Below are 27194 nucleotides of genomic sequence, written 5' to 3' on the forward strand. Positions count from 1 at the left end.
ATGCCAGCACAACCGCACGCACTCTAGTACTTCCTCGTCCGCGTTTCAGACGTCCACGCACGTCTTTCTTACCGTGGCCAAAGATACGAAGATCACACAGTGAAGGATGCGGGCCGTACAGAGCATGTTACACTGTCAACCAACCAAGTCGCTGAAGTATAGTCTTCGTCCGATTGGCAGTGTGGGGGCGGCCGTTATCATGACCTCCTTTGATACTAGGGGCCCTCCGCGCGGAACTATGACCAGCGTGCATCACTATGAAGACACTTCGCAGAAACTGCGACACACCATAAAGTAAAAGCGCCCAAGAATGCTGTCGGAAGGAGTCAACCTGTTGGACGATAACGCCCGCTCCCCCACTCCCAATGAGACGAAGGCTGCGCTTCAGCGGTTTGGGTGGGAAACATAGCAGAACACTCCGTACGGCCAGGATCTTCCACCTTGCGATTTTGCACAGCTTTGGCGAACTGAAGAATGACATGCGTGGACGACGATAAGACGGACAAGGAAATAAGAGTGGATGCGGTTGTGGATCGGTCAGCGGCCGACCGCGTTCTACGAAACAGAAATGGGTCGTCTCGATTTTCAGTGGGATAAATGTTTTACCGCGTGTGGTCATTGCTTTGGAATGGAACCATTACATGGTCCCGTTGTGACGGGTTTTCCGTTTCCATTTGACTGCCCCATATTTGTACATATTACTGCTTCATACAAATTATTGCTCTTGATTTTGATGTCTTTTGATTTCGCTTTAGAATTCGGAGAACTTCGGTTCGACAAACGTTCTGCTCCACTCTTTCAGTGACATAAAGTACGTCTTGCTGCTCACTGACAACGAACGCTTTCACCTGAGAAGAGTCGGACAGGCAGGACTTTAATACGAGGCGTGTTTTTTTAAGTAATTACAGTTTTAAAGTTTAAAAAAGACTTGCTAAGATATCTCAATTTTATTTTTACGTGAAAGCCTGTACCTTAATCTATGCACTGACGTCATTACAGTCTGTTCCTTGTTTACGTTGTGTACTGAGTGTTCAAGATGCCTCCGATAATCGTGAGTCCCGCCGACTGCGAAGTACGGGCTGTTACTAGATTCCTTAGTGCTAAAGGCCTAAAAACGATCGATATTCATCGTGAGATCTGTGCAGTTTACGGAGAAAACATGAGTGATGGAATGGTAAAAAAGTGCGTGAGAGCATTTAAATATGGCTGCACAAATGTGCAAGATGAACGTAGTGGGCGTCCTTCGGTCGTTAATGAAAGTTTGGTGCAGGAAGTGGACAATAATGTGGGAGAAAACATACACTTTACGATTTCCTCCTTGCGGGATGACTTTCCTAATGTTTCTCGTAGTGGTTTGCATGGCATTGTAACCGTGCACTTACATTAACGAAAATTGTGCGCACGTTGGGTACCGAAAATGTTGACGGATGTGCACGAAACCAAACGTTCACAGTTCATTGGCTTCCCTTGAGCGGTACCACAACGACGGTGGTGATTTCTTAAGCCAAATAGTTACGGGCGATGAAACATGGTGGCCTACGTCACACCAGAACCAAAGCAACAGTCCATGGAAGTTGAGCAACGGCATCGTTATGCTGCAAGACAATGCCTGTCCACATGTAGCGAATCACATCTTTTCGATGGGAAACTCTAGATCATCATCCGTACAGCCCCGATCTTGCGCCCAGTGACTAGCATCTGTTCCTTCACCTGAAGAAACACCTGGGCGGTCAGCGTCTTCAAGACGATGACGAAGTCAAAACAGTGGTAACGCAGTGGTTAACAAGTCAGGCGGCAGACTTCTATGAGGAGGGTATTCAAAAAGTGGTACAACGTGCCAAAGTGCCTCAATACTGACGGAAATTGTGTAGAAAAGTAGATTAAGGTACATGCTTTCATGTAAAAATAAAATTGAGATATCTTAGCACGTCTCGTTTCTAAATTTCTAACGGTACTTACTTAAACTCCTCACATTGGGCCACATGCGACCGTAAAAAGCCAAACCTGACCGGCTAAAGCTGCACGCCCGGTAACCCATGGTTTTAGAGACCCGTTTCCTTGGTATGTGAAAGTATTTATTTACTTCTTGATAGCCGCCGCAGGCTTGTTTGATAATATGTTGCAATGCACGGCTTTAGAATTGTGAAGTGAATTAAATGTGGACAAAATACGTGTAAGATGCTCCAGGGTGGAGGCTGCTGCATCCGAATAAATTACTACTTTAATACCCTGAGGCCACAGTACTTGAAGATTGTCATTCACAAAATGAGCTACTTCTAAATGATTTGTGCGTTCCAACGCTCCGCAAGAAGTTGGTACAGGCTTCCGCGGGCTCTTCACTGACGAGTTTCTCAAGAACGGGATCGCCAATGAAACGTACACACACTTCGGTTTTTGCATCGTCGGCTATCCACATGGTGCAGTATATAACGCCACACACGTTTTAGGACGTCCTTGTAAGAAATATGTTAATAGTGAAACTTCTCCTTTGAATGTTAATAACGACAGTGCTGGAAAAACTCTTAAAGTTATTTGATTTTCAAACAGCTGAGCAAAACTCAACGTACTCAGTTTTCTCTTTACTTCTTCCGATCATCACTAAACTGACACACAATATTTTAGTGCAAGGCAATCTTTCAATAACCCCTACAAAAGAATGGCCCTGACTAACAATAACTTAAACCTTTCATGAATCACTTACCTCACTACTGCAATACAGCGAGCGCCACTACTGCCAGCTAAATAAAAGATTCAAACTACTGAAGGCACTAACTACTGATATGCATAGTTAGCAAGTGGAAACATTTTGAAAGAGAACAGACAATGTATTTACCTTAATAGCGATCAAAAGTCCTAATATATATAATTTTGTGACATCCAATGAAACAAATTTCCTTCTTCTGACGGACACATGTCCAGATCGTCCGCTTATAGTAACACCTCAAAGCTCTGGCATCTCTCCCCCCACCCACCCATCCACCACTGCTGGCGACTCACCTCCAACTGCCCAACGTTTCACTAGCGAATATTCCAACAATGAGTTCAACTAGTTACAGGTTGCACACAGCGCAGTCAACGATCTTCGTACAGAGCACTAAGCAAAAGCAAACCTAAACAGCCTACTTAAAACAGTAGAAATGGGCTGTGTTATTCAGATACCTGAAGTTTGTATCCTGGAAAGTCAGCAGCAACCATATCGGAGCACGTATCATGGAAAAATTGATGTTTGATGTTTGGAGTTTTCGAGTCTTTTTGCGTCTGCGTCACAGAAATTTTCTCCACATACATCCATAGTTAATGAGTTGCCAGTACTGGTGCGTTATGTATCATTCGTTAAACACCATACGGTGACTTGGAGTTCACATGAGGATCTAAACAATGTCTATGTGTAAACTGTCCTAGAGTTGAAACTTCCTGGCAGATTAAAACTGTGTGCCCGACCTAGACTCGAACTCGGGACCTTTGCCTTTCGCGGGCAAGTGCTCTACCATCTGAGCTACCGAAGCACGACTCACGCCCGGTCCTCACAGCTTTATTGCTGCCAGTATCTCGTCTCCTACCTTCCAAACTTTACAGAAGCTCTCCCGCGAACCTTGCATAACTAGCGCTCCTGAAAGAAAGGATATTGCGGAAACATGGCTTACGAGCGCTCACTCCGCTCCAGAGTGAAAATCTCATTCTAGAAACATCCCCCAGGCTGTGGCTAAGCCATGTCTCCGCTATATCCTTCCTTTCGGGAGTGCTAGCTCTGCAAGGTTCGCAGCAGAGCTTCTATAAAGTTTGGAAGGTAGGAGACGAGATACTGGCAGCAATAAAGCTGTGAGTACCGGGCGTGAGTCGTGCTTCGGTAGCTCAGATGGTAGAGCACTTGCCCGCGAAAGGCAAAGGTCCCGAGTTAGTCTCGGTCGGGCACACAGTTTTAATTTGCCAGGAAGTTTCATATAAGCGCACACTCCGCTGCACAGTGAAAATCTCATTCTGTCCTAGAGTTGTCAACAGAGGTCGTGACTGGACAGCAGTGACGACCGTTTCTATAAGAATTTCATGCTTGCGACAGTGTTATGTTGTAAAATTTTACTGCACGTCAGCTATTGTTGCAGTTGTTAATCACGGTGACTATTTACAATTACATCGCTAACAGCCACAATGAATCAAACAATTGCCATGAATGAAGTACCGCCCCCCCTCCTTTTCCTTACCTACTATACAGCCGCAATAAGCCTTTTTTATGGCTACCTAATCGTGTGATGGCGCGCGCGCGCGCGCGCACACACACACACACACACACACACACACACACACACACACACACACACACAGTGTAAAGCGAGTGGGGGGGGGGGGGGTACTTAATTCGCGCAATTAGTTTATTACGGCTATTAGAAAATAAAGAAAGCCGCTTCGGTGGTGTATTCTAAGCCAGACGTTTCCCGGTGGTGGTGGTGGAGACGTGGTTCGTGTTATGTGCCTCCAGCTGCCGTAGATTCATATCAGTGTTACATGGCCACTATTCATTTATTCATTTACCTAATTCACTGCTGGTTATACGTGTTTCGTTCTCAGACAGCCTGGCAGCTTCTTGCAGGTATTTCCGTAAAGTAACACATCCTCATATCTCCATATTCCAGTGTTCATAGTTAACCCGGATATTTTTTGTATGTTCTGTCACGTGCGGCGGCAACAGGAAACACTGGATTTTGAAGCAGTTTGCGAAACAGTCCTCGTACGGAAGTACTTAGGAAAGTAAGTTGTATTCTCGACTCGCGTTACAGTGATAGAGCCGAAGAATGAGGAATTATCAGAAGAGAATTACTCTTCTGGGTGTTCTGCACAGACAGTTTTGCTTCAGTACGGGTAACAGATGTATCACTGTGGAAGTGAAATCGTGCGGTAACCGGGAACGTACTCCAAAGCGTAAGTATGCGGGGCAGTAAGATTGTGAGAAAAACATATAAATAGCACACATTCACCGTGAAATTCCGGCGGTATATGGGCCAATAGCCGTGTGGTGCACTACCATAGTGAAGTGGAGCCAACAATTGGAGGAGTGCCGTACAGAGGTGAATCGTGCCGATGGGGAAGGAAGGCCATAGACATCGAACGCAGGCGATAATGTGGACGCAATCGATGAACTGATCAGCAGCAGTCGCTAAACTACCAGCACTGAGGGTCGTCGAGGAACTGAAAGATGGGCAGAACTTTCCGACCGTTCTTGAGACTTGGTGTCAACGTTGATGAATACTAAAATTTGTGTCGCTTTGAAGATACGTACAGCACTTAATAAGTCACCTGGCCACCTGTTGGCCGCAGAGGAGAAATTATTTCTGTAAAGAAAGCAGTTTGCGCAATGTTGTGAAATTTCCTCAGGGATTGAAACTTTGTACCGATCTGAGGCTCAAAACCGGCGTCTTTAGAAAATAGGAGCGTCACTGGCGGAAGTTCTGCTGGCGGGTCATGAGTCGTGCATTGGCAGCTCATTCGGTCAGAGCACTGCCCGCGAAAGGCAAAGGTACCTGGTTCTAGTTTCCATCCGGCACATAGTTGTAATGTTTGGAAGTTTCATGTTAGCTGGCAATACACGGGGGTGGGAAGGGGGGTGTTGGCTGCGATGGTTCAGCTCTTCCTCGGATATCTTTGACGGACACAGCCTGCCGATCTCAGGCCTGTCATTTCCCACTAACGTGCAGGCATGCCAACTGCTCCGAAGCGCGGCTCTTGCGTGTGTGCGTGCGCGCGAGCTGGTTATAAAGTTTGGGAATTTTCGTTATTACTCCGCGGACCTTGTACTGTGGTGTGTTCGGTAAGCCACAGGCGACGGATTCGAATAGTTGCCGCTGTCTCGCCGAAAGTGCGACATTTCTAGACATTTTGAATACTGGCAGTCCTCTATATCGTCTGGAGAAAGTTAGTATGGACGATAAAAGGAAGAAAATTGTGGCAGTCGTCGAGGGTATGCACCCCGTGGACTCATATGGATGAAAAACGTGGATTTCCGGAAGGCAATATACCAGCTAGATGGGTCTTTCAGCATCGTGGACACTCCTGAGAATCGTGTAGATTAGATACGCTAGGAAGAGGGCACTCTTGTTTGTAAAGCACAATAACTTACACAGTTAATAGGCAATACAATAGTGAACATAGTACAAGCAGTTTTTATAATCGTCAATGTTTGTACAACTCGCATCTCCCTGTACCACTTCTCTGAGAAGCCTGCACCTATCTGAGCGCTTTCCTGAAACTTGATTGCAAATTTTGTCGCTCTGTTTGTAACGTTTTGATTTTCATATGGAATGCCGTTTAAAAAGTATTTCAGCCATCTCTTCGCCACGCCCTATTTGTTTTTACATTCTCGTTCGTATAATGCTGGAGGGTGAAATTTCACAAATGTCTTTCATGGTAAAATTCTACCTTACCGATGTGGTCATTGGCCCACACCATCATCCTTGAAGCAGCTGAAAGTTACTGCCACCTGGAAGCCACGGTGAAACTTAAATCGTCGCAGAAATCCGCTCGTATGTGTCCAGCAGAAGAGGCGGGATCATTGTTCCGAGAAGTGCAGGTAACGAGCTGAATCTCGTGTCTCTAGATGCTGGATGTGCATATTAAGCAGAATCCGTCGGAAATGTCACTCGTCGCTAAAATCTGCTCGCTTGGGGGCTAGCTATTAGTTGTCTACCACCGCCATCACCACCAGCTTGCGTTAAGTAACCCCCATACTGACTTCGACAGACACATCTGCCGATCGGTTGTTTCTATTGCAAATCTTCTGTAAATTAAAGCGCTAAAATGATCCCATCTACAGAATTTGCAGCTACCGGTAGCACTCGGCGCCTGTTTTGAGAATGTCTCGTTCCCGTCATGGGGATACGCGACCGAATCCCGATTGTGAGAGATCGAAGCAAACCTTGCAGTCTGGCTGTTCAGCCAATCAGCGCTGTGTCTACAAAATACTTGCGTTCTTTTCTCATCTCATACACGGACATTCTCTTAGGCTAAGCCACATCTAGAGACAATGCTCACTCCCCCCCCCCCCCCCCCCCCCCCGTGAGCAAATCTGACGAACTAACGACCGTTCCTGTAATGTGACTAGAAACTTTTTGTTGAATAATCCACGCTGTGAACGCATTCCCAAGTGCCATACTATGCTTAGATTTGTGGAAATAGATATCCCGTTCCGCCATTCTTTTCTGACAAACACTGCCGTCATAGAGAATAATCAGCTATCCTCCGTTTATGAACGTGTTAAGGAAATTCCACAAGAGCTCTATAGCAGCCCGCCGCACAGTTACAACCAGGAAAATGACTCCGCGGAAGGAAATACATATTAAATTACTAATACTCCGACAACATACTCTAGTAACACCTCACTCGCCTCGCAATGATTCATGGAGTCTCAAAGACGCCTTGAGGATGGGGAATAGTTTTCTCGCATGCGTTGTTAAATCTGTCAAGCGAAAGATCATAAGGTGCAGTGAGTGCAGTTTGGAAACCGTCGTCTGTCTGTCTCTCTATGTCTATGTCTATGTCTATGTCTGTGTCTCTGTGTGTGTGTGTGTGTGTGTGTGTGTGTGTGTGTGTGTGTGTGTGAGATAATACTTTCATTTTCGTAACCAATAAAACAACGTATTTTGGAAAGGGATTTAATATTAGCGCATGTAAGAACGAACACGAGCACACTGGGAAACGGGTTAAAGGATTGCGCCAATCTAGCAGCATGTCATCGACCTTGGCGTTACTGGGGTCGACGGGTGGGGACGAGCAGTGTTTACATGTTCCATGCCACATGATGCTGCAGTAGTGTGGTGTGAAAAAGTGGGGAGAGGAGGAGAAGGGGTGGGGGGAGTTGGGAGGTACTGACGCTCCGCCTGGTTTGGAGTAACAAAGAACTGATAGCGAGCGTCGTTATGCGTCAGCGGTTGAGCGATCCGCCGCACGTGCAGGCTTTGTACACAAAGGATCGTCGCGCTGCACGTCTTCTCGGAGGCGTGTCGAGCTACGCTCGCGCCATCTGTTCTCCGCCTCTATAAACATTAGCAGGTTTATGCCAGGCGTAAATCAAGCAAGCTGCCGCACGGTGGCGGTAGCGTACGCCGCGAGGTGTTTGTTTCTTCATCTGACCGGCACACAGTCCCTCATGGGTACTGCGGTTTCTGAAATGTCGGCAAAACCAGACCCCACGGTTAGAGGGATTCTCGGATGAGTGAAAGCAAACAAGCTAGAATAAAAAGACCTGGTGACCTGAGAGGCCATTTCATGAAACACCTCGATCCGCGCCAGAACTCACCCTGTTTGCAACTAGCGCTGACGATCGGCAAATTACCAAACTACCTGTGGCGGTATACATGAAAAACAACTTTGAGGTTCCTCTTCAAAATGGCATATGATATCCGTACAATGTTCGGTTCTTGTGCAATAAATAATTGAAAGTGTCTCCGAACTTTATGTACACCCTGTAGTGTTATACTCTTGAAGCTCACATAAAAAATACGTAGTTAGCGCATTTATTCGATGTATTTATGCTGTTTTATACCGAAATAATGAAATGTAAACAGCTGTTCTGTTGTTGCTAGAATGTTACTGCGCCATTCTGCAGCTTGTCCTGCTGTTAAACACTCCAGAAAATTCAAACATCTATCGAATCGAAACATGCAAAAGGCCCAGTTTTCTGTCATGGTAATTGTTTGAAATGAGTGTACAATTTTCTGAGCTGGCTCAAACAAACGTTTTAACGTGTAAACAATATATATATATAACGACCATCATTCTGTATTCGTTACAAGTTTCAAAAAACTTCAACTAACAAGTGGACACTGTCATTTTCACCATAGAAATTGTTTCACTCCGGAAATTATGCGTTTTATGTGTAGCAAGAAAATGAACTAGCTAATCTGAAACATCTCAAAATACGTTCAAAATATTTCAGAATGGTGGAACTGCTGTTCGTCAAAGATCGGAAGGTTGACATTGCAGGTGGAGGATATTAGGGTATTTCCCTGAGAAAATGGCGCACAACGTAATGGACTTGCAAATGTGCTCCTTCACCTATTGACCCCATTTCGACCGTTGTACCAAACTTCTAATTTCATTAAGTGAAAATATTTTGCCCAGTATTCGATTAATTTCACGAGGCACAAGTGTATACTTATTACTTGTTCATGCATTTTTATTACTTTCTTCATAGTGCAGACGTCTCGTAGATGACAACCGACTTACTTGGACGTGATTTCAAAGACGTGTTTTTTCAGATCATTTCTTCTCTGTAATGCCGCTGCGATGTTATGTAAACGGACTTTATCTGAAGTCTCGCAAACATGTGTAAATGTACATTTATGGGTACTCTCCTGTGTTGAAAACTTTCCTGGAGGTTCGCTGCTTCATCTGTGACTCTTATATTTGTCGAAATGTTCCTTCCTTTCTTCCGTTACACGTGGTGTGCTATCAGTCGCGTTACTACTACATGGCAAATTACACGATGGGAGTGCAACACTCCCAAGCACGCGTTTGCGCGCTAAATGTAGCATTCCGAATGCAGGTCTCTAACGTAATCACTTTCCCTGAACTGAAAGCATATTGTAGCATTAGCTACACTGAGTCTTTTCTTGAGCATTTAGACAGCGAAATCTGCAGACTCCAGCACTACTTCAGTCATTTAGCCTCGTGACTGTGTGTGTTACAGCCAACAACAGCGCAACCTGGTATTGTTTGCTCATACTCAAAACACATTAGTTTCCATATCAACTCCATAAATAAAGGTAACTAAGGAAAACCTCACCACTCACGAAATCACAAAGCATCCAACATACACACTTAAGCGCGAAGTGTTCCTCTGACGTGATGCGCGCAATGGCAGAAACGCGATTGCTTCAGCGCAGCGTTTACTGCGCTCCCATAGTTCCACTAAGGCTGTATCAACATGAATAGTCTGTAGAAGTCTGGCCAGTTCTTCGTATAGTGTAAACACTGAAGTAGCTACTTTTTAATAGAAAATTGGTTCAAACCTTTCGATCAGATTCGCATGGCCCCGCAGGACTGACTGACAGTTTGTAGTCTTCAGTCATGTGCACTCAATACGCCGGTAATTTGTTCTGTACCCAGTCATACATTTCCCTGAAATGTTCAAAATATTTTACACTTGCAGCTCATTGAGTCTGACTCACGTAGAAGTTTCCAAGACATTGCACAATGGATCACAGCTTCTTGAAACTTTCTGTAATGAAAGATCAAAACAATGATTAATGTGTGTAAATAGAAATCGGTCCCTCGTAAAATTATTGGGAAGCATTTCGTAGTGGCACTTAGCATTTTCGACCTAGAGTCCAGCGAACTGTTCGAATGTAGAAAAAAGGTTTTGCTTTAAGCGTCTCATCGTTGACAAAGTAACCGTACGAGTAAACTGCTCCTGGTCAGCCACCTCCGTCGTTGAATCTGTCATAATTGTCAAACGGCCGATATTTTATTTGCCGCATGTCGTCTCAAGTGATACATAATTTCCAATATAAGTATTGCTAGAGCCGCCCAAATTTCGCGGCGCTTCATCCAGATCTTTTGTTGTTGCGGTCTTCAGTCCTGAGACTGCTTTGATGCAGCTCTCCATGCAACTCTATCCCGTGCAAGCTTCATCTCCCAGTACCTACCGCAACCTACATCCTTCTGAATCTGCTTAGTGTACTCATCTCTTGGTCTCGCTCTACAATTTTTACCCTCCACGCTGCGCTCCAATACTAAATTTGTTATCCCTTCATGCCTCAGAACATGTTCTACCAACCGATCCCTTCTTCTAGTCAAGTTATGCCACAAACTTCTCTTCTCCCCAATCCTATTCAATACTTCATTAGTTAGGTGATCTACCCATCTAATCTTCAGCATTCTTGTGTAGCACCACATTTCGAAAGCTTCTATTCTCTTCTTGTCCAAAATATTTATCGTCCATGTTTCACTTCCATACATAGCTACATTCCATACGAATACTTCCAGAAATGACTTCCTGGCACTTAAATCTATATTCGATGTTAACAAATTTCTCTTCTTCAGAAACGCTTTCCTTGCCATTACCAGTCTACATTTTATGTCCTCTCTACTTCGACCACCATCACTTGTTTTGTTCCTCAAATAGCAAAACTCCTTTACTACTTCAAGTGTCTCATTACCTAATCTAATTCCCTCAGCGTCACCCGACTTAATTCGAATACATTCCATTATCCTCGTTTTGCTTTTGTTGATGTTCATTTTATATCCTCCTTTCAAGACACTGTCCATTCCGTTCAACTGCTCTTCCAAGTCCTTTGCTGTCTCTGAGGTTCGCCGATGACATTGTAATTCTGTAAAAGTTTTTATTTCTTCTCCATGGATTTTAATATCTACTCCGAATTTTTCTTTTGTTTCCTTCACTGGTTGCCCAAAATACAGATTGAATAACATCGGGGATAGGCTGCAACTGTGTCTCACTTCCTTCCCAACCACTGCTTCCCTTTCATGCCCCTCAACTCTTATAACTGCCATCTGGTTCCTGTAAAAATTGTAAATAGCCTTTCGCTCTCTGTATTTTACCCCTGCCACCTTCAGAATTTGAAAGAGAGTATTCCAGGCAACATTATCAAAAGCTTTCTCTAAGTCTACAAATGCTACAAACGTAGGTTTGCTCTTCCTTAATCTAGCGTCTAAGATAAGTCGTAGGGTCAGTATTGTCTCACGTGTTCCAACATTTCTACGGAATCCAAACTGAGCTTCCCCGAGGTAAATCGCTCATCTTACGGAAGAGGTTTCCATTGATTGTTTCATGACGTCTCACTACCTTTCCCGTACTGTTGAGGAACCTCAGTGAACTTGAATTACTAGTAACGCGGTTGCAGTTTCCTTTTGAGCGGCCAGCAGATGGTGCGTGAGTTGGCGGAACACAGGTGTGCGATTTTCTCTTTATTCAGTAATAACGATAGATTCGAGACGAAAAGGAATTTTGTCGCGTACTTTTCTACACGTCATATGCAGTTAACAGTAATCTTGTTCCACAAAAAGGTGTGTGTGTGTTTAGAGTAGATCTAAATACAGCCACAGCAGAGAAGACACTCTTTCCTTCGTAATGTAGCCACGAATAAGGCAAAGCACCTCGATTCACAAGATTTCAATTACTTCGCGGAAACTTATGGCATGATACTATATAGTTCCGGCATTTAACTTTGGCTGACGTGTAGTAGCTTAAAGGATTCGACTGTTTGTTGTAACCAAAAACTGCTGTCAGCCAAATACCAATTGCTTATTTGTTGATATACATTCAATTTTTTTATCGCTGCCTCTACCTGTAGTTAGTGCATACCAGTAAGTGAATTTAGTGGGGTGGGGAGAGGGGGAGAGCGAAAAACCGTAACTAGCCACTCCCCATCTACGCCTTGGGAGGGGGAGGATCTGCAAGTGCTTCCCCCCCCTCCCCCTCCTCTCACCGGCGTCGTTTGTGCATGCAGTGTCTCCCGCATCAGATGTTTTTCTTTGTTGTCGTATACGTAGTCAGTGCGGTACGTGTTAGGAAAATATGTTAACATTAGAGAACACGCAGCACGATGTCGGTACATTGAAAGTTCAAGAGAATGAGGGTGACAGCCATTCGTTCGTTAACGCGTGATTCTACGTGAATAAGCTATATCAAACGAAATACTCCGGAGAACAGATTCTCTGTTACTACCGCCTTCTGTTAAAATGCTCATGTATTTAAAGGAATTGGCATCTACAGTTTTAGTTCATACGAGGTACGGTAGAAGAAACTGTTAGTTGATCCTTACCATCGATTTCGCTGTACAGAATCTGTTTCCCAAGCCGTTGGGGCCAATCGCCGTTTTCGGCAGCAATGATAAGCAGTTTGTAATGAAAATATGGATATGACTGCTCTAAACATTCTATGTATAATTCATAGATATTATCTGGATGCAGTCCAACGCGGTGGCCATAGCTTCTCTTGACCTGCAGGTAGCGTGTGAAAACAGCTGTGCTTGTTCCTAGAAATTCCCTTTGGTAGTTTGATTTCGAAGCTTTATCACAGGGGTAGTCAAATGTTTTGATCCACCGACCACTTTTGTACCTTTGTTAGTAGTAAAATCATATAACTGCGCATCGTTTGCACAGTAACTGTGATTTATAAAGCAGGGAAGTAACTTTAGTTAGAGCACATAACTACTTAAAGCATTCTTCGTCAATTTTTTATAGAAATCTAATGAAAACGTTCTTAGAACCCCTACCCTATCGCTCACCATGAGTGGGAACGCCCACTATAAAATAGTGGGCGGTAGGGACCAGGTTGATTTTTCACTGTTGTAGCAGCAGTCGTGTTTGTCTAAATTATGAAAATTCAGTTCTACTTCAATAAACCGTTCTTTTTTAATGCGCAGTCATGTTTCTGCGACTGTGTCATCATTGGTGGGTATTCATATTCGGTTTTTCTAGAAAATACAGGTTTAGTTATTAAAGAGTCACTGTTTGCCTAATACGCGGACTTGAATTCCAATTATTTCCGTTTGTTGTATTTGGAACGTACTATTTGTGTCTAAATTAGAATAGTATTCTTTTTAGATTTATCGTAACGTAGTTTCTTGCTACAACATAGTAAAAAGCAGTTTAATAATCCTACTCTGTTTTATTTTTCAGAAAACTGATAATACGAAAGGACATCAGAGCAGTGCGTCCAACACTTCAGGGACTAAAACTTACTCCAGTGAAGCTGTGCAAGTACCCGAAGCTGATGGGTTAGATAGCTCCGCTGGATCGGAAAACATTGAAGCATTCAGTAGCTATACGGACTGCAGTGCTCATCAGAGAGATAGAAGAGAGGATCGTGGTAGTGAGGAAGTAAATGATACAATGGGCGAAACAGACAACCTTGCCAAAATAAGAGTTGTGACCAATGAGCTCACAGACACTACTCGCATAGTGAAATCAGATGGACAGGACCTATCTGCAAAATTGGAGAGGAAGGTGTACATCGGAAGTGGCGATGAAAGCGATTTGAACGAAGTCTTTTTCAACTTCGAGAAGACTGCCAAAGACGACAAGGAGAACAATGTGGACGTGGTCGCAGACAATAATAGGAACCACGAGACTGAGACGAAGTGTTACCCGAAGCGGACAAGGCGGATGTCCGATGTGATAGACTCAATTGGTGATTCGTTTAGTTCGGATAAGAGCGGCCGGTATTCCCGGAAGTCCAGCAGTAGCTCCCCGCCAGCCACTCCCCCATCCGACGCCGGTTACAGCAGCGTCCACTCGACGCCGTCGCACACGAAGCCAACCAAGGCGGCACCGTGCAGGGTGAGCGACACAACTGATGCCGGCTGCGACATCAGAGCCAAGTACGATTGCCAGGGCACCGCGAACGCTGCACCGACGGAGACGGAGGAGAATGAGACCACTGATGCTGGCCCCATCAGCCAGCAGTTCGATGACATAAACGATATGATCGTGGGGTGAGTGTTGTACGGTTCGATAAATTCACGGTAACCTTTTTTTTTGTTTCCTAACACTTGCTTGCTGCTAGTCGTTATTTATATTAGGTTCAGTACAATGTATTCAAGTTTATTTTCATTTTAAATGGTTTAGGCAATGGCCCGTCCAACAAAGGACAAAATTTAAGAGGCATGACAAGAGGGGGAAGTAACGCAGAGGAACATGGGGATGTGAAAGGTGTGTGTGTGTGTGTGTGTGTGTGTGTGTGTGTGTGTGTGTGTGTGTGTGTGTGTGTGTGTGTGTGTGATATAGGGGGACGGGGATGTTTATTATTAGATACGTATTTCTGTGTTCCATATTTCGTGCACTGAGTTTTAACACATGCGTTTTGATGATATTATTATTATTACTATTATTATTATTATCATCATTATATACTTAGTCCATCTGATCGGCATAATTTACGAAATATAGTTGTTACCGACATCTTAGAGCAGGCTGTACCAGCTCGTCGGCTCCGTTGTGAGCCGCGGAGCGCTCCCTGCTCCAGGGAGCCGCGTCGCTCGCTGTGGCCATTCAAGTGGGCCGGCACGTGTCATGGCTGACTGAGGCAGGCGGCAAGGCAAGCGCTTTGATGTGCCAGCTGCGTCTTGAAAGATCGACAACCTCATACTCTTAGCTGCTAAGACGTGGTCACATGCTACACCAGGAATTACGATGTTCAGGAAATAAATAAGAAAAAACTCTTACAAGAAATTGCATACTAAATTTATTGGGCCTCTGTAGCTTGACATTTTCTTTTCATTGCAAGATCAGTAATATCAGGCGTCAAAGTGCTCGCAGCGTTAATGCGGGGGATGGCCTTCATTATTGCATCCTGAAGAAACGATCGTTTCTTACTTTTTACTCTTTTCATTGCTGAGAAAAGCTGCTCACAACAATAGATAGATCCAAACATGCACATGATCTGAGCGGCATTGTTGTGAAGGTTGGCAAATGTTATTTCCTGTAATGAACCGAAAACGGCTTGCCACTCGTCGCAATGATGTGAGCGACCCTGTAGCTTGCTCGAATTCAGATTCAGTAGTGTTTTCTCCGCTCTCATTCACCTGAAAATTATAAACGCATTACAGAATACAAACTATGTTGTATGTGTTGATACTCTCCGTATTACGAAACCGTTTTTGAACTTAGGTCTCCTGGTGTGTCTTCCTTAAGCCTAGCTACCAGTTCTCTGCGTGCAACGCCTTCCACCTGATCGTAGTGCGCTGCGTGAAGACGTGTATAATGTCGTTTTATATTGTACCTCTTCGGAGAATTAAATGTTTCATGACATAAGACACTGCGGATCACCATCCCTCTCAATGAATAGAAAGGTATCCTCCAATAGAGGTACAAAACTCCCGCGGCTAGTCAAACCTGTCATTGAACACCGATTATTGCGGCAGTTGCGGCTGCATGCGGCCAGGGGTCAGTGAGTTCGCTTTCCCCCTCCACGCGGGCTCCGAGCTGCCACAGTGAGCGCTCCGGCTTCCTGGAGCTCGGTTGAAACAGCCTGTTTTAGAAGAAAGATTGAGGAAAGGCAAACCCACATTTCTAGAATTTGTAGACTTAGAGAAAGCTTTTGACAATGTTCACTGGAATATTCTCTTTCAAACTCTGAAGCTGGCAGGGGTAAAATACAGGGAGCGAAAGGCAATTCACAATTTGTACAGAAACCAAATGGCAAACACAAGAGGCGAGGGACATGAAAGGGAAGCAGTGGTTCGGAAGGGTGTGAGACAGGTTTGTGGCCTATCCCTGATGTTATTCAATCTGTATATTGAGCTAGCAGTAAAGGAAACAAAAGAAAAATTCGGAATAGGTATTAAAATTCATGGAGAACAAATAAAAACTTCGAGGTTCTGACATTGTAATTCTGTCAGAGACAGCAAAGGACGTGGGAGAGCAGTTGAACAGAATGGACAGTGTCTTGAAAGGAGGGTATAAGATAAACATCAACAAAAGAAAAACGAGGATAATGGAATGTAGTCAAATTAAATTGGGTGATGCTGAGGGAATTAGATTAGGAAATCAGACACTTGAATGAGTCTTGCTATTTGGGGAGCAAAATAACTAGTGACTGTTGAAGTAGAGAGGATATAAAATGTAGACTGGCAATGACAAGGAAAGCGTTTGTGAAGAAGACACAATTAACATCGAGTACAGATTATGTGTCAGGAAGTCTTTTCTCAAAGTATTTGTATGGAAGTGAAACATGGATGAAAATATTTTAGACAAGAAGAGAATTGAAGCTTTTGAAATGTGGTGCTACAGAAGAATGCTGAAGATTAAATGGGTAGATCACATAACTAATGAGGAGGTATTGAATAGAATTGGGGAGAAGAGGAGTTTGTGGCACAACTTGAATAGAAGAAGGGATCGGTTGGTAGTACATGTTCTGAGGCATCAAGGGATAGCCAATTTAGTACTGGAGGGCAGTGTGGAGGGTAAAAATCGTAGAGGGAGACAGATGAATACACTAAGCAGATTCAGAAGGATGTAGGCTGCAGTACGTACTGGGAGATGAAGCAGCTTGAACAGGATAGAATAGCATGGAGAGCTGCATCAAACCAGTCTCAGGACTGAAGATGACGACGACGACGAAAGACCAGTTGCCTGTAGATTACAACATTAAAAAAACACTGTATTTACCTACCATAAATTTTTCTTACCTCCATGGCCCTGTCAATGATAACATCAAATGGAGTAGTGTTTCGTATTGGTGTTATATGTGATAGGGATCAAAATTCCAAACAAACAAGCAAGCAAACAAAGATAATGTGAGGCAGAGTTCCTTGATAAATGACCAACTGATTGGAACGCAAAAACTGAAAAATCAGTGTTCCAGGATGAGGCGGAACAGTTCATTTCAAAATCCTAGCTTAGCAAATCTGGGCAGGGTCATGGATCTGTCAGAACTATTAACATTTAATGCTAAAATTTTTGCTACAGGACCGGGGTAGTTGATGAAGTTGACTATGATACTCTTCCCTTGGGGGTGGTACTACCCAATGTTGATGGAAAGACTTAAAAAGGTTTAAAAGTGGATGTGCTACAGTGAAAGAATAAACAATATTAATTAAAAGGTATTGCATCTAGAAGGCATAAACATACCGATCATATCAAAATTATCTGTACATAAAACTCCCTGGCAGATAAAAACTGTGTGTCACACTGGGACTTGAAACCGGGACCTTTCGTCCTTTCACAGGCAAGCGCTCTATCATCTGAACTACCAAAGCAAGACTCAAGACATGTCCCCACAGCTTTACTTCCGCCAATACCTTATCTCCTACCTTCCAAACTTCACAGATGATGTCTTGTGATACTTGCAGGACTAGTACTCCTGGAACAAAGGATACTGCGGGAATACGACTTTACCACAACATGGGGGATGTTTCCAGGTGGAGAAGAGGTACTGGCTGAAGTAAAGCTTTGAGAACAGATTGAGTCGTGGTTGGGTAGCTCAGTTGGCAGAGTACTTGCCTGTTACAGGCAAAGATACCAGAGTCTGGCACACAGTTTTACTCTGCCAGGAAGTTTCAGATCAGCACAGTAGAAAACTTCATTCTTGGGGTATCTGTACAATTCATAATGAACATACACGTGGAACATGGTTCCAGTCACAAAAACACACTCCATCCTTTAAATTTCCTTCCATTTCCCACTTCTCATGTTTACTAAAGATACTAGTGGAGAAACGTTTTATGGAGTATAAAGAACTTACATTTACAGGTTAAATTTTCAGATTCTCTAAAAGTGAATCAAAATGTGACCAATTTCTTCAGGTGTGGCTTCAGGCTTTTTCAGTTTGAAATTTATGCATTCCATTAAAAGTTCACAATATCCTCATAAGCTGTATTGTCATCGCTGGTCAGAGACGATTTTAACTTAAAATAGCTGCTTCGTTTTGCCTCTTTGCCTGCTCTTGACCTCCTGGTGGAAACAAATTGCTTTCGCTTGAGACCATTTGAGAACTCCGTAGGAAGACCCTTTAACATTAACGTTCCCATTACAAAGTTTTGACCATTCTGCCTTTGCCTTAACTTCAAGCAGTCAGTAGTAATGAAACTGTGGAAGGGATTTTGAAATAAGCTCATCGCACAACGAACTAGTCAGCCCCAGGAGAAATCACAGAACCATCCTGCAGCACGGCCGCCAGCATCGATAACGACCTCACTTTGGCGAAGAAAGATGTCCCCAAGTTCCTTCTGGTGTGCTGTACCATCTGAAGCCACTCGCTGATAATTAGATCCCATAAATCTACAAAATTGTGATGTTAATTGATAAGTTGCATCTGCTGTTCCTAATAGCCTGACATTAGCTGTGAGATTAAAAATGGGTAATGCAGCATACCAGCCCAGTGTGATGGGGTGTCTGAGGGTTCGTCAAACAAGGAACATAATGCCTGCAGTCCTGTGACAACGACCTTTGCAGCCTGGAAATTAGGAGTGTCCACAGCATTCTCCACATGCAGATGTGGAAGGAAGGGCAACACATGGTGACATAGAATTTTGCAATAAAGTCCTGGTTCATGTATATGATGATCTGAATGAGCGAATCAAAGCCATGGTATACAAAATGCCATCAAAGATCACAGAACCACCTATGACCTAACTATATCTTCCACACACTCCAGATTGAACTCCTCATTGAGGTGCTGCTGCACTTCTCTTACATTACTGGAAAAGAGCCAAAATGGTGACTTATCAACTACTGCTGTTGTCCAGTTTGGCTTATCAAAGACACAGACCTTTCTGTGCACTGTGAGCATTGATTTTTCGCGAGGTGACAAACTCCAAACGTTTTTTTGCCGCCATTCCCTTCACAATGTTAAAAAACTGGCAAACATGAACCTGCATTTGCTGCCAGCAAAAATTAAGTCGGGTTTTAAACCAGTTGGCGTCTCTGGTATGTACCGGGTAGGATATTTTTACGACCACTGGTTCTAAGCCATGCTACTTTGCACTACATCACTCATTGATATACCAACAAATCCACAAACTCCATTCACAGAGCGGTTTTTGTCACGTCCAAACCGTGACAACTACTGCCATTGCCAGACCTCCATATTGACCCAACATAGTATGTAGATTCCATACAGTTGACTGATGTACACATTAAATCGCTGCCAATCATGGAGGCTCATGTGATGTGGTACTAGTTCATATCTCTAGTGGTCCAGAGTGCTCAATGTTATGATGAAGTAACTAATATTTAGTTTGGACAAGTTAGGAATGGGTGTTCCACGTATATGGCAAGCTAATCAGCCCTTGTTGCCACTTTATACTTCAGTGACCTGTGATCCACCAAAAGCAGATAAATTTATAGAAATTTGGTGGTGGTGGTGGTATTCATCCATAGATATCTTCAATGATAGATAGCTTAAGAACAAAAAGCAAGGTCATTCATATATACTTAAATTTCCAGGTTGGCACAGGTAGTCGACCATGGACTTACAGTAGGAACCGTCTTGTCATTTGCCTGTGTTAATTTAGGGAAATTGTGCAAATCCTAACTAAGGAAGGCTGAAGATTGGAGGCTCCACCCTCCTGAATATAAGGCCACTCTGTTTAAAACAATGCTGCCTCATCTGGTTTATCCTTATTGTCTCTTAGAAATAAGTTACTTAATGATGTAAAGGCTAAATGTTCATATCTATCTATCTCTCTCTCTCTCCTCTCTCTCTCTCTCTCTCCTCTCTCTCTCTCTCTCTCTCTTCTCTTTCTTCTTTCTCTCTCTCTTTCTCTTCTCTCTTTCTCTCTCTCTTTCTCTTTCTCTTTCTCTCTCTCTCTCTCTCTTTCCTCTTCTCTCTCTCTCTCTCTCTCTCCTCCTCTCTCTCTCTCTCTCTCTCTCTCTCTCTCTCTCTCTCTCTCTCTCTCTCTCTCTCTCTCTCTCTCTGTGTGTGTGTGTGTGTGTGTGTGTGTGTGTGTGTGTGTGTGTGTGTGTGTGTGTGTGTGTGAGAGATATAGGGGGACGGGGATGTTTATTATTAGATACGTATTTCTGTGTTCCATATTTCGTGCACTGAGTTTTAACACATGCGTTTTGATATTATTATTATTATTATTATTATTATTATTACTATTATTATTATTATTATATACTTACAGTCCATCTAATCGGCATATTTACGAAATATTGTTGTGAACTAGAAGCTGAAACATCTAAATTCCCAGAACAAAAGCTATAATCTGGTAGCGCGCGCACACACGCGCACGCACACACACACACACACACACACACACACACACACACACACACACACACACACACACACACACACACACACACACCTTTTGACATCAAGGCCATTTTGTGTACTGCAACTTCCCATTCACTAGCCTTAAAAACTGAGTCAACATCTATCTATAATGAGTGAGATGTTGAGCTCAGGAAGGGGATGATACTAGCATTATACATTGCATAGCTGCGAGAGTAAGTTTTTCCAGAAAAGATAGAAAGGAATGACAATGCGAAAATGTTACGTGGAATGATGGATGTTATTTTGTCCTCATTACTTATTTGTTACATTTGTCAACAAATACCTACTCTGTGTTGAGAAAGTAAGCCTTCAATGAACAGAAGGTATTGCTGAATAGGCACTTGATAAGGGCTCTTCTAATTAAATTCATAAAATTCATTTCTTAAATTTCCTGCGATAGTTTAGTGCACACTTTTATTCCGTGGTAGAAAATGGTGTTTTGAGTTTTGTTTATTTTATTGGTAAATGTAAGTTCATTTGATATATTCTACCATGGTCATGAACAGAGCTGTTCGTGCAGTAATTACTAGCTGTTTGATGTTACAAGTGGTTGGTAAATATACTCGCACAGTGCAGCTGAAGCCCCCCCCCCCCCCCCCCCCCCCCCAGTCTCGATATTTTAAGATGTCCTGCTCTGTACTCCCATTGAAAGAACTTAGTCTGAAGTTTCAGCTGAGTGGCAAGGGCCACCCACCAGCGAATCGAAGTTCTTTCTCCCGCTCCACGTACTTGCCATGTTCCCTGTTTCATAGGTACATGAAAAGCCTTGCCATGCTTGCAGCGTAGCCTCGTTCACCACTGTGGCTCACATTTTATAATCTGAGTAGTTTCCAGTTCTTCAAGCTAATCTTTAAGGTGACAATAGAACACTATTGGTACAGGTCAGGACTCTGTTGACTTAGTTCTGTTCCAAATAGTAAGGGCTGTAAAACAGTAGTAATTCAGCTGGTACCAGGAACATCTCTGTTGGCAGGCATAAGAATCAGCTCCACAGAAGTACCACATCGTGGAATCCAACTCTCTCAAAGAAGCGTGGAACTTAAGTTGTTTGCTAACACCTTGCACCAGCCATTGGAGAATCGGAATAATGTGGGACTCAAAAGTCAATTCGGATACCTTCACTTTTTCAACTTTATTACTGTATACCTAATAATGTTAAGCTTTTAGTTGCGTGATTTCTTTCTTGATGTTAGATTACCACAGCCACTTCTTATTTCACTGCAACAACATACATGCGACATCAGCACTTTTACATGTTGCCATCAACGCACACAATCTGGAAGAAACTAAATGCTATGTGATTCTGTGTGTGATCTTGCTGCTGAGCTCATATAAATAGTAATTCGGGGCAACTGAGTTTTTAATACTATTGGGCCAATGAACCTGCACTGGTTAACTGGAGAGAGATGTAAGTGGTCGCATTGATTACAGTTCACAGGTATGCCATTTACTCAAGTAAAAAATGTAGCCACTGAATTTTGAAAAAAAAGTTTTATATGTTGCCTGTAGCAATGTTCACTAAGAACTCTCAACAGAAAGTAAAAATAATTCCACATAGAATGAGACTTTCACTTGCCCATGGAAGGCAAAAGTCCCAAGTTAAAGTATCGATCTGGCACACAGTTTTAATCTGCCAGGAAGTTTCATAATTCCCCATGTTTATAAAAAACAAAAATTAATTACTCACTATTTCACCATGGCATTGATTGAGTTTACAAAAATACATATTCTGACATAATAATGTAATAATGGTCCTCGGAAGACATTCAGACAAGCTTGTAAAAATGGGACCAAAGGAATTTTACACACTTCCCAAATACTTCTAATCCGTACTCTTCTGCAGTCAGAGCAGCAATCCACAGAACTCCTCTGTCTCATTCCCCAGGCTGATTGCTGATTTTCCGTCAAACGAATGTGAGAATGATCTTAAAAGACCTCCATCGCTAGAACATGCCAGGTATATGTTCTTCAGTCTGTCTCCTTCAGCCATGCTAGGTTTAGTTAAGTTAAAGTTGAATAAATTTACAGATTCACATCTGTATACAGTATAAAACCACTGGTGAATATAATAAACGTATTCTAAAAACTACATCCCGAAGTGGTCACACTGCCTACAATGATAGATGAACATATCTCGATACTGCTAATGACACATCCACACATGATCAGGGCTCATCTGAAACTCGGAGGGTCTGACAACAATCCATTCCAAAGTACACAAAGGTTTGAAGCATTGTCGCTACCCAGCTTTCAGACTACTCATGTTCCATGAATGGGTTACATGTTCAACCCATGTGACTGCAATAGGGTTAAATATCCCCAGAAGTAACGGATGCTTACATGTTCTGCATAATTGAAATAGTAAATCCACTTATTCACTCCCATTTTCATTAGCCACAACAGCAAGAAATGAGAAACTACAGTCACAAGTTGCTAATGCTGCAGCACAGTATGAATTTCCAAGGTAGTCAGCAACTAATGAAAGAAAATATCAGCTCACTTAAGTATGCTCAGACAACAGTGGCCCAAGAAAATCTCCAAAAAAGTTTTCAGACATAGAAGCTGAACACACAAGATATGCATTTTTAAGTGGAAAAGGTGGCATCTGTGAGGGTTTATTTCTGGTAAATTGCCTCACATCAGTTACTGGTATTTTCAGAATATGCGCACAATACATTTGACAGCTACACCATAGATATATCTAGCAACATAAACTACCAATTTAAACAGATCGGCAGTGGCATAAATGCACATGAATGTGACGTGTTAGATACCCTGAAGTACTATACCCTTAACTTTCGAGGTGACTTTCCTGTAACATATACAACGAGGCAGTGTCTCTGGTACCCTCTGTGTAAACTGAGATATAAGGCAAAAATCGTAAGAAATTTTTAATGTATGCTATATAACATTTATTTTCACAATTGTTGTTTAAATGCTTCTAACTTATTTTACTAAACAAAGTCTGCAGCTTTTACTATTTATCACCCCAAAGCACATCAATTTATGCTGTTGCTTTTAATAGTACACATAAATGGACTGATACAGTACTGAATTTTACATTCTGAAAAATTGTGCAATCTCTGTAGCAAATCAATTTCCATATAAAACTAAATTCCAGGATTTAAATTTGCGCATAGATTCCACCCGACATACACAAAAGGAAACAATTTCAGATTCACATTGATTGCTGGGAACTATATTTTTTTCTTATCACCACTCAACATATTAGATTTTAACAGACACTTTTAAGTATATCATTGAAGAAACAAGGCAGATCCCCATTACACATTCCTGAAGTTCTTCCACTGAATGATACTCTTGTTCGATAGCAGAACTGTGATCCCTAGCTAATGTAAAATCGTCTTCTTTTTTGTTTATTTCTTGATCTATATCATGCCACCTTCCTCCATAGACTGACTAAAAATTTCATCCAACTAGAGAAAGTTAAAACTGACACATTCATGTGAGCACATTTTGAGCTATACGGCTCTGTACTGAATAAAACAGTAAGTCGTTCATGAGGTGTGGTCTAAGAGACTCAAACACCAATTAGGAACCTTGACAACAGCTGACAACACTAAGCACAGAAGGCGATAACACAAACGACGCCAAAATATTGTAGGCTTGGCAATTGGAGGACAGAGGGATTATAGAAGCATTCCACTACACCTGGCCTTGAAGAGTGAGTTAAAAAATTTTTGCACGGACTCAGAGACCACATACATCTTCTGAGTTCTGGGTTAACTGTAATACTTACTCCCAATATTGCATTGCATTTGATGCTGATATAAGGGCAGCTTCAATGCAAAGTTGTTCCAGAAAATCTCAGATTAAGCATGCCATTGCAAATTTGCCCTATTTTATAACTGCGGAGATAGAGCGTTATATTTGTGTACATTGGTCTTTTTAATTCGTAGACAATAGGACTTGGAGATGTTTCATCCATCAAGGTTGGTGTTTCAACAAAATTCAAAGCACTTCATTAGACTGACAATTTCGACTCTACAAAGAAATTGGTCCCATATTTCCAATGGGAATAGCGATGGGCCTCAAGCAAGGAATTTGTGGTGATGACAGAAGTCATGACTTAAATTTTACCGAAAAGGTTGTCGGGGCTTGATGTGTGTCAGTGTCTCGAATTAAATTGAAAATATCTTCAGTGTTAGTGAAGGGTTCTCTGTTTTGTCAGTTGTGGCTCCTTTCGTAAGGAGACAAACAAATGCCACTTTCATTAAAACAGATGCCTGTGCTTCTGTTGTTTGTTTCACATAATAGCACACAATGAAAAGTATTAGCCACTCAATCTAATTGTTCCCATATTAAGTGTCTCCTATTGTGATAATGAATATAACACAGCAAGTTCAGTTGAAGAAGAATGGACATCTCTAAAAAGGTAAATTACACAAGTTGGACAAATAAACATAGATACAAGGAAGGTAATTGTGGAGAAACCTTGGACAGCAGAAGAAATACTTCAACTAATGCACAAAATACGTACAAAAATGTTTATGGAAATATAAGGATATAGCTATACAGTCATGTAAGACTGAAATATGTAGGAAGTGCAGAAAAGCCAAGCTGAAATAGCTCGAGGAAAAGAATGAAGAATTTGATACAAAAGGTCATTGAAAGAACTGGTTCAGCAAATTGGAAAGTCAACACCAACTTCAGTGAATTTAAAAGCAAAGATATCAAGATTAAGGGTGCAAGAAGCATTCCACTGCTATAAGTACAGAGGAGATAAAGGATGGGTGACAACAGTATCCTGATAACCTCTACAAGGGAGAGGCTTGCCTAATTGTGTGATACAAAAAGAAATTACGAGGAGAAAATTTCAAGTGCCATTACCCAATTTCCCAAGAACTTCACTCAATGGAAGAGGAGTGAAAATATGTGAACATGTCTAGTTATCCATAGATACTTGAACATTTTTGAAAAAATGGCAGGTTTTGAAGTATTTTTGAGGCACTTAAAATGAGATGAAATGGTGGCTCAGTGGTTAGCATCATGGCTTCTTAATTTTGTGCCCTGAGTTCAAAATCCAATTAATCTTTTTATTTATTTTATTATTATTGTTTTAATTTGTCTGTTCATGTCTGTAGAAGGTTACTATATGAATGTTTATCAGATTAGGGGATACAAGGGTATTAAAATTAAAAACTGGGTTTCACAGTAGGTGTCACAAATTTATTATATAATGGATGTGTATATGGTATGATGGATTCAATCTTTTTAAATTCTCATATTCTGATATTTCATCCTGGTCTCAATTCTTAAAATATGTTTATTCTTCAGAAAAATTTGGTGTCTTCCCTTGGGTGATGCCAACCATAGAAACATTTGAAATACAGATATTCTGAACACCACTAGCAGTGTGTGAAGGCATATTTGCCAGTATGACATTTCTTTGCATGAATCTCACTCAGGAAAGAAACATTGCAACACTGGTGAAGGAATTTCACAGAAAACAATTTTGAATAATTTTCTCATTTTTTAAAAATTCATTCATCTGAAGACTAATGAGAAACATACCATGGAAGTTGGGACCAATGAAGATGAGTAAGGACCATGATATATCAGTACATGCTGGGAAGTATTAATGTAGTAATAGTTTTTAAACATGGGTATATAAATGCTACGAATATAAAAGTAATAATCAGGTTCCGAGCACAGGTCACAAAATTAAGGAGGTGCAGCACTAAATGCTGTGCCATGTCTTAGGATACCACTAAGGTAACATGCAATACCTCAAAAACTTTGACCATTTTCAGAAACAGTAGAGTATCAATGGAAAAGCCAAGGCAAGTTTGTTTATTGTGACCCCTCATCCACTGAGCGAAGTCTGCAGGAAATCAGGTTATGGCACATGCCGTGTTCTCATCAGTTAAACAACACTTAAAAACATTGTGATCAAATGAAGTGGAATAATATAACGTTCCTTAAGAACTTCTAAAGTCATTAGGGGAGGTTCTAACAAAATGACTCTTAAAGTTCATTTGCAAGATACATGAACCTGGTGATGTGCCAGGTATGTACCATCAGATTTTGGGATAAAAATATCATTTAGATCATCCCGAAGATAAGAAGGGCAAGTAGGTGTATGAGCTATGATGCACTCAGCTTTATAGCTCATTCACTGAAGTGTCTGGCATGTACAGAACAACAGAAAATGAAATTAATAATCCGTTAGGTGACAATGTTTGCCATTAGAAAAGTCACCAAGGAGGTAGTTCTGACATTGTGCTTGATAATGGAAGAAAAACAAGGCAATCACAGGATTTGTTGACTTCGAAAAATAAGTTCGACAATGTCAAATGGCGCAGTATGTTGGAAACACTCATGAAAACTGCAGTAAGACGTAGCGTAAAACATGCGGAAAGCCATGTGATACACAAAAAATGTGAGAGGGACCAATTCATGGAATATAAAGAACTCCTTAGTAGGATTACTCTTTCTCTCC

The 27194-nt window shown here is 42.1% G+C and overlaps 1 protein-coding gene across 5 annotated transcripts in view; it reads left to right on the top strand.

The window, feature by feature from the left end:
* The window catches only part of LOC126336702 (caspase-1-like), a 526262-nt gene that overhangs the window by 475073 nt on the left and 23995 nt on the right, over positions 1 to 27194 (top strand). For all 5 annotated transcript variants that reach the window (XM_050000660.1, XM_050000662.1, XM_050000663.1 and 2 more), the window contains one exon: positions 13630 to 14444. In XM_050000660.1, coding sequence (XP_049856617.1) covers positions 13630 to 14444 — 815 coding nt within the window. The remainder of the gene's footprint in view (positions 1 to 13629; positions 14445 to 27194) is intronic.

This window comes from Schistocerca gregaria, chromosome 2 (genome assembly GCF_023897955.1).
Source record: "Schistocerca gregaria isolate iqSchGreg1 chromosome 2, iqSchGreg1.2, whole genome shotgun sequence".
NCBI classification, from domain to species: domain Eukaryota; kingdom Metazoa; phylum Arthropoda; class Insecta; order Orthoptera; family Acrididae; genus Schistocerca; species Schistocerca gregaria.